Below are 13,324 nucleotides of genomic sequence, written 5' to 3'. Positions count from 1 at the left end.
TAATGACATGCTATGCGTATTGCATATCTGAAGGGGCTTCAATTTCTTTTGCTGATCTGTCAGGGTGGATCGTACACCATAATTTAATTTGAATTGTGCAAAATATTTAGCTTGCGAATTAGTGCCACTCTTTGAAGGCTTTCTGGTGGAATAGAATTTGCTTTGTTGATAAAATTCCCATGTTCAGTTTTTAATCGAATGCACATTTGAGACGGATGATCTCAATTTACATTTTCACCCAAAAACTGAGACATCAGTGTGAAAATCGTATACGCTTGTTTTAAAACCTGCAATAGATTATTTTGTAGCTGTAGCTTATGCTAAATAATCAAACAGGCAAAATCGACGATGACATTACCTGCGCAAAAGACACGCGTGTAACAATGAACAGTTTCGCTGCTGTCAATTTGACCGGTCGCTGCGCTCGGAACAGTACGAATGCCAGATCGCGCTGCTCAAGATGCGACCGGGTGTACCAGGAGCTGTGAAAAATCGCGTCGGCAACCGAGGAACTTTCCTCAATCAGCTCGGTACCCAACATGGCGAAGCAGAACGTTTGAAACATGCAGTAGTTGATCACAACCAACATACATATCATCAAATGAGTGTCGTTGAAAGCCTGGAAACAAATTTGTCAAAATATTTCGATTATTGTGTCAATAAGTGACTTATTTAAAATATTCAACACAATCGTTATACGCACAACGGAGATCACCGTCATCAGCAGACAGAGGGAAAATATTGTCGACGTGTACAAAAATAGCATCTGACCGGAGAGGATTTCCTCCAGGGCTGAAGCGCAACTGAAGTGGAGATTGAACAAAAACACCAAAAATCACAGATCGAAAGTGCATTACCATTAGTGAATCATTTATCAAAGATTCATTTCACATTTGTCCTACCGCAAGGTACAATCATGTAGTGACACGAAGTTTTCGATTTCGGCATGCCATTGAACATCCTTACCCTGCACCGTACCAAGCAGTCTAGCTTTAATGCGAAGAATACGGAAAAGGCATGCAATATCGTAGATCATGATCCAGACGAAGCATTCCATTGGAAGAAGCATCAGACCGTGTAGTAGAAGAACTACATTGAGCATGCCATTGAACGGCAGCCATATCCAAAACTCAGTTTTATAACCTGGAATGAAGTAGCTGTAATAGAAAATTTTAATCAAACCAAGTATATTCAATATTATGAGTGTACTTTTTGTTAACAAGCTCCTGAAGTCAACCACTATGTTTTCGAACTCAAATACAAGAAAAGATACAAAACAAATGTCGGACTTTGTTGAAAAATTTGAAACTAATACCGGAAACAAAACAAAAATAAAAAATCCAGATTGTCAAACTAAGTTCTCACTACTATCATTCCTCAAGCTCGCTCTCGTGCGTCCAAATTACGACATGTTAACTAGGCATACCATCCTTCGATCGGTGTCGATAGAGGAACACTATAGGTGCCCGTAATGGCATACTTGATTATTACGTAGATCATTGGGAAAATGCCGTATACCATGATATTGAATGTCACTATCGTGCAGTAGTAGCGCGTCACATAGTATGCCACCTTGCGCACGTGTGTCAGGACAGCTTGAACCTCGGCGTCGGGATCGGACTGCACGCTAGTATACGTTCGCTGTAGATCGTAGAACAATGACTCCCACTGCCGAAAGTTGTACACAAATGAGCAGAACTTGTAGAAGATAGTAAAGAACACGATCTGCTCGGTGACCGCCTTTAGCAGCAGCGTAACATTATCCTGCGTAGTCACAATGAACACAAAGCTCGGCATGACCCAAACGAGCATATAGCTTCCTACGTTCAAGTAGCCCCTAATTGAGAATGTTCCTCCAGGCGCCTGGTTCCATAAACTCAGCTTCCGCAGCATCCTGATACAGAGCTCCATGAGGGGAAATTGTCCATGCTGACGCTCGGCGTGCTCCATCGAAGAGTTCCTGTTGATCTCGGATGTTATCTTTTCAATGTTTACAATTGTACCACAAACCACCAAAATCTGAATCGCGGCTCGTTTGGTGAACCTGTTTTATAGGGGATCCAATTAGTGAAGAGCCGGATCCTACAGCTGACGTTTTCCGATGCGACATTTGGTGACCTTTAGCTAGAAATTACGACTAGAATTCCTATCGTCAGCCGTTCATGTTAAGGCACGCTGTCTCAACAAAACCAAACAAATCGATGCTCGATTTGGCCCATTAGCTGGACGGGGGTGAAGCTAGTTTGTGCAACTATTGAATTTAATTATCATGCCAATTATCGGACACACTGGTTCACATTGTGCCGACCTGCATTATGCAAACCGTCGTTAGGAGTTGTTGTGGTTTATTTTCTTACTCGAGGAGCTGGTACTGGGCGGACGGGGTAAGGAATGCAAACAGCAGATAACAAAACGATACCGTGCAGCGCAATGAAATGGTTGGACGAGTTGATGCACTTTAATAGTGCAGCAACATTCCACTCAAAGCATTCAAGGGTTTTTTCGACAGCCTAACAGTTCCCGAAGATCCAAGGTTATTTTAAAAATAGTCTAAAAGTGATAAATCTAATAACTCATCAGGAAGAAATCCTGATAGTTCGAATCTATTCTGATTGATTCTATGTTCAGATAAAGAGAAGTCTTAGTACGGATTCAATATAGTTGAGTTGGCAAAATTCAAGCCCACATTCTTACAATCATCTCAGTTTGATATGTTTTTGTTCGAAAATAATGCTTGCTGAAAACAATGCTAATAACGTTTTTCGTTGGACAAGGAACATAGATTGAGCTGCAGCTGTTTTTTCTTATATACTTTTTATTTCACTTAAATTCGCACAAACAAATTTGAGAGCTTCAACAAATGACCACTTCCTGCCGATACCTTCAGGACGATTAACAGAAATTGCACTATAGGAGAGGAAAAAACCACACATCAAATCGCACTAATAACAAAGAATGTAAAAACATAAACTAAAACCAATTTCAATTGCTGGATTGATGACTTAAGGTAAAGCTAGATGCAACTAACGTAATGTACAGCAAGCGACTACTTTGGATTTTTTGACGCTGGAGAGCATAAGCATGGAATGTAACTTTTTCTTTACTCTTCACGTTTGGGATTGTTTTTGTAAGTATCGCATAAGATATAACAAAAGCGTATTGTGAACACACACGTAGATCCACTGGACTCGATGAAATGTCGCACTACAACAAACAGAGTTGTTTCGCCCTGCCTCGAAACTGCCATTTCCCTCCGGTTTGAAGCGCCAAGCAGCAAAATGTATCCGTGCGGCTTAAAGATTCCGAATTCCACTCTGTCCAGTGGTGTTGATTGGTTAATGTTCTGCGCTCGATCCCGTTACAGAACTTCCGACGCTTCCCGACGACCTCTACAGCTTGGCCTTTAGGCTGGTTGGCGACGGTTCAGGCGGTAGGAGGTTACCGGCGGCGAAAATGTTGTTCGGATCGAGCTCGCGCTTGGTGGCCTTGTAGAGCTGCACGCCCACGTCGGACACACTCTGTGGATACCAGCGCGATCGGATTTTGCCGACGCCATGGTGGTGCGAGATGGAACCACCGGACGCCAGGATCTCGTCACGCGCCTTATTTTCGATCTCCTCGTAGATGTGGACCGGGTTCGCGAAGCCGACATGGTTGAAGCCGAAGTAGAAGTATACGCAGGCACCGGCATCGTACGTCTGCGTCACGCGGCAGGAGATGAGGTAGTATTGGATGTTGTGTTTGGCACATTCCTGAAAGGAGCAAAATAGAAGAGTATTAGATAAGAAAAAAAATTATCGATGGATTATTTTTATTGCAGAATTTTAATTCCCACATTCGTAATTTGTAAATATTGAATCGAAATCATCATGTTACATGGACGAAACTTAAAAGTTGATCGTAAAGCGGTCCGAGACGAATCCAAATTCCGAGACAAGTTCCAATCATGTTCAATATCGTATATTCACGTACTAGAGCACAACGCAGGAGAACAAATCTCATGGAAAACATATACCTTTTAAATTGTAATCAAAATGTTGTTCGTTAATACACTGCAATACCGTTCGTTAAGAAAAAATCAATGCTTATGCACTTTTCAAAAACGCTAACGCATCGCATTCTAAACAACACAGTTGCTGCAGTTACGCGTGGGACAGCAGGTTGGGTTGAAATAAACAAACAATAAAAAAAAAACCTCAACTGGAGAGCTTTGCCCTTCGTCTGACTTAGGCAAGTAATTAGCGAACACCTGATTTATCTAACACTTCACGCTCTTCGGAGAGCTATTGGTTTGGTGGCAGTAAAACACAGCTCGACACTCACTGTGAGGGGACTGTGTTTAAGGCGAGGGGCTATCAACAGATGACAATTTGTATGGCTGTTCCGAAACGATGAACTCAACTTTACCTTTCGAACGCAGCTCTTGACGTTGATGCACAGCGATTCGCACCGGTCCCAGGAAACCGAGGTCTCGAACGACTCTGCAACGATGCTGTACTCGAGTGCCAAGTCCTAGCGGAGGGAAGCGGGAAAAGAGAACAGCGTGAAATTGTGCAAAGTAGAATAGAATGACCCTTTTAGGGTTGAAGATGTTTGTTAGATGTAATCGATGTTTGCTAATCGGCTCTTATGACTGTTTGACGCCATTAAACCACTCGAACAGCACGACACACTCACCCTGATGTACGCGATGACGAAGGTTAGAATGTAGCCCTTTTCGCCGTTGCTGCTGCCGGCCGAGAAGCCACCGTACCGCTTGGCGATCGCGAATATCTGCGCCTCCTGCTTCTTCACCTGGTCGGCGTGGCCCTCGAAGAGAAGCGTTGCGATCGCGATCCGATTCAGCTGGACGCGCTTTACTTGTGTGAGGTAGGCCCGCTTCAGCCGATCGCCAATACCGTCCAGCAGGCCGCCAGGCACCTTCAGCGCCTGTCCGAACACGAACTGCTCGTTGTCGATGAGTCGGATGCTGGCGGGCTGCAGGCGCTCCCGGGCGACCTCGCGCAGACACCGAACTCCCGCCCCAAAGTCGGGGAACACGAGCGACCCGTAACGTCGGACGGCTGGTAGGGGTCGGATCTTAATGACCACCTCGGTCACCACGCCCAGCGTGCCCTCCGAGCCAAGCACCACGTGGTTAAAGTCCGGCCCGGAGGACACGCGTGGCACCGCCAGGCCGCGCTCCAGCACACCGCCCGCCCCCGTCACCATACGGACACGCACCACCAGATCCTCGATGTTGCCGTACACGTTCTTCTTCATGCCGGAGGCGCGCGTTGCCACCCAGCCGCCAAGTGTGGAAAACTCGTAGCTGTCCGGTTCGTGGCCGACGGTGAAGCCGAGCTGGCGCATTTCCCGCTCCAGGTCCTGTCCGACCACGCCCGCCTCGAAGCACGCGGTCAAGTTCTGCCGATCGAGCCAGAGCAGCCGGTTCATCTGGGTCGTATCGAGGGCGGCGATGGGACGCTGCTCGCCCTCTGGGCAGCTAACCGACCCGGAAACGGACGTACCGCCGCCGTACGGAATCAGCACCACGTTGTGGACGTTGGCGGCGCGCACGATCTGCAGCACCTGGTCGTGGCCGGTCGGGAAAATCACCACGTCCGGGATGCGCTTGTAGGTGCCCGTACGGAGCATATGGACGTCGTGCAGGGTCTGCCCGTGGCAGCGGATCAACCGATCCTCGCCATCCTGTGACCATTCGACCCCGTGCCGGTCGATCGCTTCCAGAAACTGCTGACAAGGTACGGGCGCTGGGAACGAGCTCGGCACCGGGACTCCCTCGCGCCGGTCGCTCAGGTCCACATTGAAATTTTCCACCACATAGTCACGCAAATGCGGCAGCGGCACATTTCCGCCAATTGGATACCTAGGCGGGAGGTTGATCAGCGAAAGAAAGAGGAGTTAATGAGGTATACGAATGGCGAAATATTCTTTCGAGCTTACCTATCACCGGAGAACACGATCGTTCCGTCCTGGTACATAAACCGGGAGTCCTTGTAGCCCCAACCGTTCCATTTCAGAAGCTTCTGTCTGAGGAAACAAAATTAACACAGCAGGTGGTTAGAATAAACGAGCGAAGTACTCATTAGGGAACACATATAAAATATTATTTTAAAAAGGTTTAAGTAAGCTATTTAAATTTATAGTTGTCTTAATTAGATAAAATATTTACATTAGTAGTACTAAATTGTAGAATTGTGTTTTATGAGTCTTTCGAAAATAATATTTCATAGAAATCATTGGAGATTCGAATTTTTAGACCATAGAGATAGATCAAACAAAAGTTAAGATTACATTCAAATAGTTATTTAGCATGATTGTGGTTATATAATTGTTAACTCTATCAAATTGCTAACGAAAGGCAAAGAATGATATATTTCAGTTGTTAACTGGTTTAACATAAAAAAAAAAATGAAAAATTAAGACCGACTTCCACAGCAACTCGATTTTTTTAGATTTAGCTCCATCACTTGTGTGAGTACAGTACTGTAGCATTCTCGGGCTTGCACTCCTGTCGTATTGGATCTCAATGATCGGTTACAATATGCTGAATGTTTTTAATGTCAATCAATCCATAACACTTTGATTCGTAACAAGGTACATTAATGTTTTCCTTACATTTGTAAAATAACACGCAACAGTCTTAAACAAATATAGGTAAAAACTGAGTCGTATAGGGGACGTCTTTTGAGTTTATATCTAACTTTATTGACTTCGCTACAACAACTGATTTGGTGGTACACTCCGTCGATGCCTTGGAGCACACCGGCAAAATTATGCCTAGATCGGTTGGGTCCTACCGTCCTGCCCTACCAGGCCACAGGGCCACCAAATTTGCGCGTAGAACTCGACACCGATCGGCTGTGATCGATGGGCTGCACTATTGCGTACGCTTCACCGTGGCCGAAATGCGATGTAAGCATGATCGCAACGCTTCAAATGTAATGAAATAGAAAATATCGAGTTCACAATGACCAGATATTCGTTTCGTACTGGGGCGTTTTTGGCGCCAACAATTTTAACCCTGCCATTGACAACCTGGTAAATGTAGTCTAGTTCTGCGGTACTTGAGGTGAGTTGTTGGGGAACTAAATATTTAATTAAAAGACTGAACGTATGAACGGAGCAGTGTGGTTTCAAGTGAAACTAAAGCTAAATGCTTTGATTTTAATTTGTACTGCTCAAAACGAACATTCTATACTTGTTATAATACACAATCCTAGGGTTTGGCTTCACACCATGTGATATGATAACCGCCGGTTATCGGTTTCGAAAACACGCTGAAGCCTATGGATGCCGGGTGGATCCCAATGGTAAACATACCTCAAAGCCTAGGCAAAGGTATAAATGTTTGATCATGAAGAAGGAGGGCACAAGAAGGGGACTACCAAGCGAGAATCCCCAACGAGTTCTCTGCCCTGGACACGGTTGCACCATGCCTTCAAAATCCGGGCTCCGGGAATTGATGGATGGATTTTGCAACAACCCTGCCCTTTTTTCTACCCAAAGGTGGATCGCACCGGAACGGTTGGGTGACATCAGACGACCCTGGTTGTGCAACCGTGGCCGGATGGAACGTGTGTGATTAGATAATCCCGGACCGCACAAACCGACGAAAGGGAAACCAACCGGCGGAAGAACATTGACAATCGTTGACGAGGTGAAAACGATAAGCTTCAATTAGAAGATAAAGTTCTAGTACCTTAAGGGAAGATAAAGCACCTGACAATGCAAGGAAGTAATTGTTAATGCGATGCAATACAACCCGACGTAAGGCACCATCGGAGGGTAATTATGATCGTATCTGTTTTTCGTAACGCGTTTCTGTAGTAATCAGTTTTAATTGGTTAAGTCATTCTCCGCATTTGACTTTTAAGCAATAAAAATTTGCTGCTTGAACAACCACTGGTTTACCGGTGTGAACAATTCCAAAATTAGCTCACTGTTTCGGGTGTAAGCGCTGGTATTGCTTCCTTTTTTCGGTCTGATTTATTTTTAGTTACACACTAAAGTGCCGCCGATGATGATGAAGATGGCCGCTACCATAAGTGTTTGACCTATATTTGGTGTCTTGTTTCGTGTTGTTGGCCCATGAGTGAGCATAGAACATACGAAAGGCGTTACGAAAAAGGTTTGGACTGTGCCTCTCGCTACTGTTTTACTTTCGCTTTACTAAGTCGCTTTACGTTAATAAAGCAGATAACTTTAGATTAGAGTTGTGTAAATCTGATTCAGATTCACGAATCTGAATGAATCTCTGTCTCACAAGGGATTAATGAATCTTTCGTCTAGAGATTCATAAATCCTGAAGACACACTAACTGAAGAAAAGTCACCAGCCAAAAATGGGTTGAGGGACCCTTGTTTTTTGGTCGTATTATCCACGCCTATGAAAGAATTAGATTCGTGACAGATCCATGAAAGATTCATGAAGATTCATTGAGGTTTCGAAAGATTCATTAAGCTTTGAAGATTTGAATCCGCAAAGATTCATGAATCCTTCTGAATGAATCTTAGGTGAAAGATATCTTTCTCGAAATGTACATTTCACGATGAATCGATTCATATGAATGAATCTCGCGAAAAGATTCATTAAGCAAAACACTACTTTAGATGCGAGCTGACAAATTCTCTAATAAATAAATAAAAAACAATGAGTCGAAAGAAAACTTTGAAAATATTCTGAACGATTTTGCCAATTTTTTTTTAACGGTCAATCACTATGCAAAGAAGATAAGAAAAGTCATAGAATAGTACTTCGCACTATCTGAAAACATTTTTCACCAGAGCTTCGAGCCGTTTTGTTTGAGTGGCTCCATTGAGTCCGTCCATCTTTTCTAAGGGTTTTCTTAACTATATGGTCAGTTGAAGTGACATTCCGGGCCAAAGAGCGAAATGCTATTTTTCCTTCCGCATGCTTTTATGGCCTCTGTTGCAATTTCTGGTCCCGCAGCACGATCCGTGGCCGAACTAAGGATTCCTAATGATTTTTAACTTTAGTTTCTAAGTGACAAAATAGACAAGAAATCAAATCAGCTGAGTTCGGTGGGCAGGAAATGTCTCACAACATCAAACAAGTTTACTCCGCGATCTAGCTGGAAGAGCGAACATATTATCAAACGTAGTTCTTTTAATGTTTTGACCACGGCGGATTCAGTTTTAATGATAATGCTGGTAAAGTTGTAACCATTTTCCAATTTTTTGCATGCAAAATCGTGAAAAATTGTTCATTTTTTTTAAGTGAAAATGTTAGGTTAGAAATTATTCACGAATGAAACAAACAGAAAACATGGCCGTATAAGGTGAACGAATCGTTATAAAAAAACCAAGCACATGCGAGGATTTTCCGCTGCAAGTACCTGACACGTGGAAACTTCGGTTTTACGTTAGCACGTGCATGCGTTCGGAGTTAGTTGGAAAATGGCACCAACACATTCGGAACATTAAACGAAGCCATGTGGCCGACCGAGACATAATATGCACAGAGTAAAATGAAAAAAAAAACCCTCCTACAAGTAAACTCCTGCTCAAAACAAACACAAACCAGGCAAGGGAAGAATGGTTTTCCCTGCTGGAACAAGGGGGGTGCGCGTGTGCGTATGTGTTTTGTGTTCGACTACGTGCTACGGTCAACGAACGCCTGGGAAAGTGTCAGGACTCGCTGCATGCTCCCGGAAAAGTCAAACACACTCTCTCCCACTCTCTGCTAGCCGCTCTCCGGGAGTTTTCATCGGCCGGTGTAAAAAGTGCACGTTTTTCGTCTCGAGATGGCGCTTTTCCTTTTACCAACTCGAAACAAGTATTTTACTCCGATCCGCAGTGGAGAGTGGTTGCAGGACGCAAGCTCTTTTAGCCCTTGAGGAAAAGCATGGAAAATTTGTCGCATATGACAAAAAAAATCACAATATTGGTACTCTTGTTTTTTCGGTTGAAAAATCGAAAAATAAAACTCATGGACGTGTCGAAAATTATGTAAAACAAAAGCGGGACACAAACCTTTGCTTCGGGATGGCACTGATGATTTTCCTCGGCACAGTCGGATCAAACTTTGCCCCTACTGGCTGGGTTCCGACAGCGTCGGTTTGCTCGGCAGACGACGACATTCCCGAATCCGCTTTTCACCACTGGGAACCTTTCGTTCCAAAATTCCTCCGTCACGGGGCGGGCACTTCCGTCAAGGTGCTGCAGATGGCATAGAGCTGCTAATTTCACAACGTTACTGGTGGTGCGTGCGGCTGACAAGTTGCCGCCCGAAGCAGCAGGCCAACGGTTGTTTATTGATTTTTGGCGTTCGCATTCAGCACCGCATCCAGCGCGCATCTAGCGTCGCGAAGAAAAACTCCTTTTCCTTCCGGAACCCGCAACGCCTGGCGAAACACTCGGGCACAGTCAAGTCGAGAACGGGGTGCGAGACGGGTGGGCACAAGCTGGCGCTAAATTAATGTCGAGACGAAGCTGCGATTACAATTAATTTCAGCCAACCTCGGCACGCTCGGTATAATCGGTTTGAAGAAGTAAAATCTCGGACACGGAATGTTGTGTGGCGTTGCGGTGCGGACTTCACGCCAGCCTTCACTGGGACACTGTGAGCACCGGTTGGACGATACAGGCCACTTTTTGGTATCGATTAGTTTTCACCAGCGAGCTGTGAGAACACCGCAGGCAATGTCCTTTTTTCTTAATGTACCAATTTACTGTCCTTTGGGAGTAAATTGCAAGTTGAATGCAAATTATTAACGAAAAGTAAGGACTGGGCTAAATCACACGCTTCGAATGGAAGAGGCCCCGGGGCAGCGAAGTCACACGGTACACCAGAGAATCCCGTGCAGCGAGTCCGAACCACCGTCGTCGAATAACTGGTGCTTGGAACTCGCTTGTGAAAACGCTAGTAGCAAAAGACGTGCTAGAAAAAGAGGGAGTGATAAGAACAGCGTAGCGAGAAGGAGAAAATTCAACCGCGAAAAATCGTACGCCGGGAGAGTAGTGCAGGACCGCGTGATAGTATATTTATATTGCTAGCCGTAGGCATTAGGCGAGAGAATTTTAGAGAACGAAGGAGAACGAGAGAAAATGGTGTCCATTTCACCCTGTAGTGTTCAACCCCCTTTTTCGGTTTCCAACAAACTCCATCAAACAGGCCGCGTGATGGCGATACAAATGACAGTTCCGGTGTGGAAATGCATTGTTCAATTTGCCGGTACACCCGGGACGTTTCAACGTGCCTACCGGCTCTTTCAATAACGCGTGCGCATGGTGGCTGGTGTTTGCTGAAATTTTTATCTTGGAGTTTATACGCAAAGTGTACGCTTTTAAAACACGCCGAACTTAGCCATCAACAAACTAAATTTTTTGAACTTATTTCTTGAAAAATTTGTAACTAACAAACTTGTTAATTTCTAGATAAAGTTACACGTAATATTACAATCAACCGTTTCTCTGTCGATGTTTATTCGCAATTAAATGGAAACATTTCGCATAACTACAATACGGATCATTAAAGCCAAAGTTTATTCTCTATTAAAATATGTTTGTTAAATGGAACACATACAACTATTTTTCCTCTACTTGTGCTTTCGTTTGCTATCCTGCATTTTGGCCGCCTTTTTCTTCATCATTTGCAAGCGTTTATCGGCGCTGATGATGTTGATATTCGGCGTGCCTACGGTTCCGGCGCCGGCGGAAGATTTCTCAGCACTCCCGGTGGACGATGAGGTGCTACTGGTCGAGGAAGATTTGGAGGATTTTTCGCGCTCCTTTTCCCTATCACGATCTCGATCTCGATCGCGGTCGCGATCACGTTCTCGCTCACGGTCTCGATCGCGATCTCGCTCACCCCGGTCACGGTCACGATCCCTATCGCGTTCGTGCGAAGATTCGGATGATTTGCTTGAGCTGCTGCTACCGCTTTTGGAGCTGGACGATTTGTGCTTGCCCGACGAGCTGGAGGTAGATGACGATTCGCTCGGTTTACTGCTGCTGCTCTTGGAATGTGACGACGATGACGACTTTGATGTCGAGCTTCCAATGGTCGGCGAAGGTGACGTTGCTATGGTAATTGGCGGTGTCGACACTACCGGAGGAGGAGTCAATTTGTTGAGGGTCTGCTTGCTGCGGCACAGGGTGCAGTACCAGGCGTTTTCCTCGTCATTAGCGTCTGCCTCCGAAATGACCGGTTTGTGGCACTCTTGATGGTACAGCGCGTGGCAGTCGGCACACTCGACCAGCCGATTACGGGCGCTCACATCCATCAAGCGACACACGACACACATCAAGTCCTCCAGCTCCTTCAGCTTGTCCTCCTCCATCACGACGTCATCGTCGGAATCATTACCTTCCAAGTCCGAGGTTGATATCAGTATTGGACCGGACGATATCGGTGGCATCGTTAGCGCCTCCGGTGCGTTCACTACGCACTCGATCGTACCGGGGCCTAATGGTTCCGGGTCGGGGTCAAGATCTATTACCGGAACAACGGGTTTTGGTTCAATCACTTTCTGCTTCCGCACGTACAGATTGCTTCCGCCGGCCAGCGGCTCCTCGGCCAAATGTTTTTTGCTGAGCGTATTGATAAGCGTTTTACTGCTGCCATAGCGCTGTTTGATGAGCTCGTCCAGCAGGTTGCGTATCTTTTCCGTCGAATCGGAATTGGACGAATGTAGCAGCTTGAGCGCGTGCTTGAACGTCGGATCTACGTCTAGAGCAGCGGACATCCTTACAGTTGATTGAAGGCGATTAATCAAGGAAAGTCCAGTGGACTATACTTTATGTGCTAGCACAAGTAGAAACAACTTTGCATGTATGTAAACAATTGTTTGTTGACATTCGATGGAGCCGTACAAATGTCGCTTTGCACGACACCAGACACCGGCTTGATCGACTTTTTCTCAAGCCGCTTATCAAATCGGGTCACTAGAAAAGGCAATTTTTATAGTTCGACAGATAGATTTAAAGCTACTGTAATTTGGTACTATGAAAACCAATTGATCTGAGTATCCCTTCTTTCAATTAAACTCGAAAAAGAGTTACAGGTCAAGCGGTACAGGTCAAACAAATGGTATGATAAACGAATTCCTTTGGCAATCACAAACTAAGCAAAAGCAAATCCTTTCTGTGCAGTTTGGTGTGCGTCTTTTAATAAATAATAATAAAATAATAATTTTGCAGAAATCTCCTCGGTTTTTTGCTGTTGTCTGGATCGCATCAAATCGAGTCGCAAACAAATCAAATCTGAATCGAATCCCAATCGAATCAAATCTTTAGAATCCGTCAGATGGGATTCAAATCTTTTGAATTCGTGTAGGGATCGAGTCTTCAAGTCTTCC

The 13,324-nt window shown here is 44.9% G+C and overlaps 3 protein-coding genes across 3 annotated transcripts; all 3 read right to left on the bottom strand.

Annotated features, from left to right (window-relative positions):
* Positions 1–221: 221 nt before the first annotated feature.
* LOC131260761 (odorant receptor 49b-like) lies at positions 222–1,950 on the bottom strand. The gene is made up of 5 exons (XM_058262576.1): positions 1,427–1,950; positions 903–1,157; positions 704–803; positions 359–619; positions 222–287 (listed from the first exon to the last, which is right to left on the bottom strand). Exons 1-5 carry the CDS (start codon positions 1,948–1,950, stop codon positions 222–224), a joined length of 1,206 nt encoding a protein of 401 aa, XP_058118559.1.
* Positions 1,951–2,828: 878 nt separating this feature from the next.
* Positions 2,829–10,105, bottom strand: LOC131260754 (alkyldihydroxyacetonephosphate synthase). The gene is made up of 5 exons (XM_058262565.1): positions 9,999–10,105; positions 5,947–6,033; positions 4,678–5,869; positions 4,408–4,512; positions 2,829–3,752 (listed from the first exon to the last, which is right to left on the bottom strand). The coding sequence occupies exons 1-5, from the start codon at positions 10,103–10,105 to the stop codon at positions 3,390–3,392; spliced, it is 1,854 nt and encodes a 617-aa protein (XP_058118548.1). The 3' UTR covers positions 2,829–3,389.
* A 1,383-nt stretch (positions 10,106–11,488) lies between these two features.
* Positions 11,489–12,774, bottom strand: LOC131261462 (integrator complex subunit 12-like). Its single transcript, XM_058263503.1, has one exon. The coding sequence runs from the start codon at positions 12,710–12,712 to the stop codon at positions 11,564–11,566; it is 1,149 nt and encodes a 382-aa protein (XP_058119486.1). The 5' UTR covers positions 12,713–12,774; the 3' UTR covers positions 11,489–11,563.
* Positions 12,775–13,324: the final 550 nt, after the last annotated feature.

This window comes from Anopheles coustani, chromosome 3, assembly GCF_943734705.1.
Source record: "Anopheles coustani chromosome 3, idAnoCousDA_361_x.2, whole genome shotgun sequence".
Taxonomy (NCBI): Eukaryota; Metazoa; Arthropoda; class Insecta; order Diptera; family Culicidae; genus Anopheles; species Anopheles coustani.
Note: the sequence above shows the minus strand (reverse complement) of the source record. Positions and strands in the feature narration are given on the sequence as shown.

Coding starts and splice junctions, on each gene's coding strand:
- LOC131260761 (XM_058262576.1), bottom strand. CDS start 1,950: ATGGAGCACGCCGAGCGTCAGCATGGACAATTTCCCCTCATGGAGCTC. Junction 620..703: donor TGATGACGGTGATCTCCGTT/GTGCGTATAACG, acceptor ATTTGTTTCCAG/GCTTTCAACGACACTCATTT. Junction 288..358: donor CACGCGTGTCTTTTGCGCAG/GTAATGTCATCG, acceptor AATCTATTGCAG/GTTTTAAAACAAGCGTATAC.
- LOC131260754 (XM_058262565.1), bottom strand. CDS start 10,105: ATGTCGTCGTCTGCCGAGCAAACCGACGCTGTCGGAACCCAGCCAGTA. Junction 5,870..5,946: donor ATCGTGTTCTCCGGTGATAG/GTAAGCTCGAAA, acceptor CCTCCCGCCTAG/GTATCCAATTGGCGGAAATG. Junction 4,513..4,677: donor TCGTCATCGCGTACATCAGG/GTGAGTGTGTCG, acceptor TCCCTCCGCTAG/GACTTGGCACTCGAGTACAG.
- LOC131261462 (XM_058263503.1), bottom strand. CDS start 12,712: ATGTCCGCTGCTCTAGACGTAGATCCGACGTTCAAGCACGCGCTCAAG.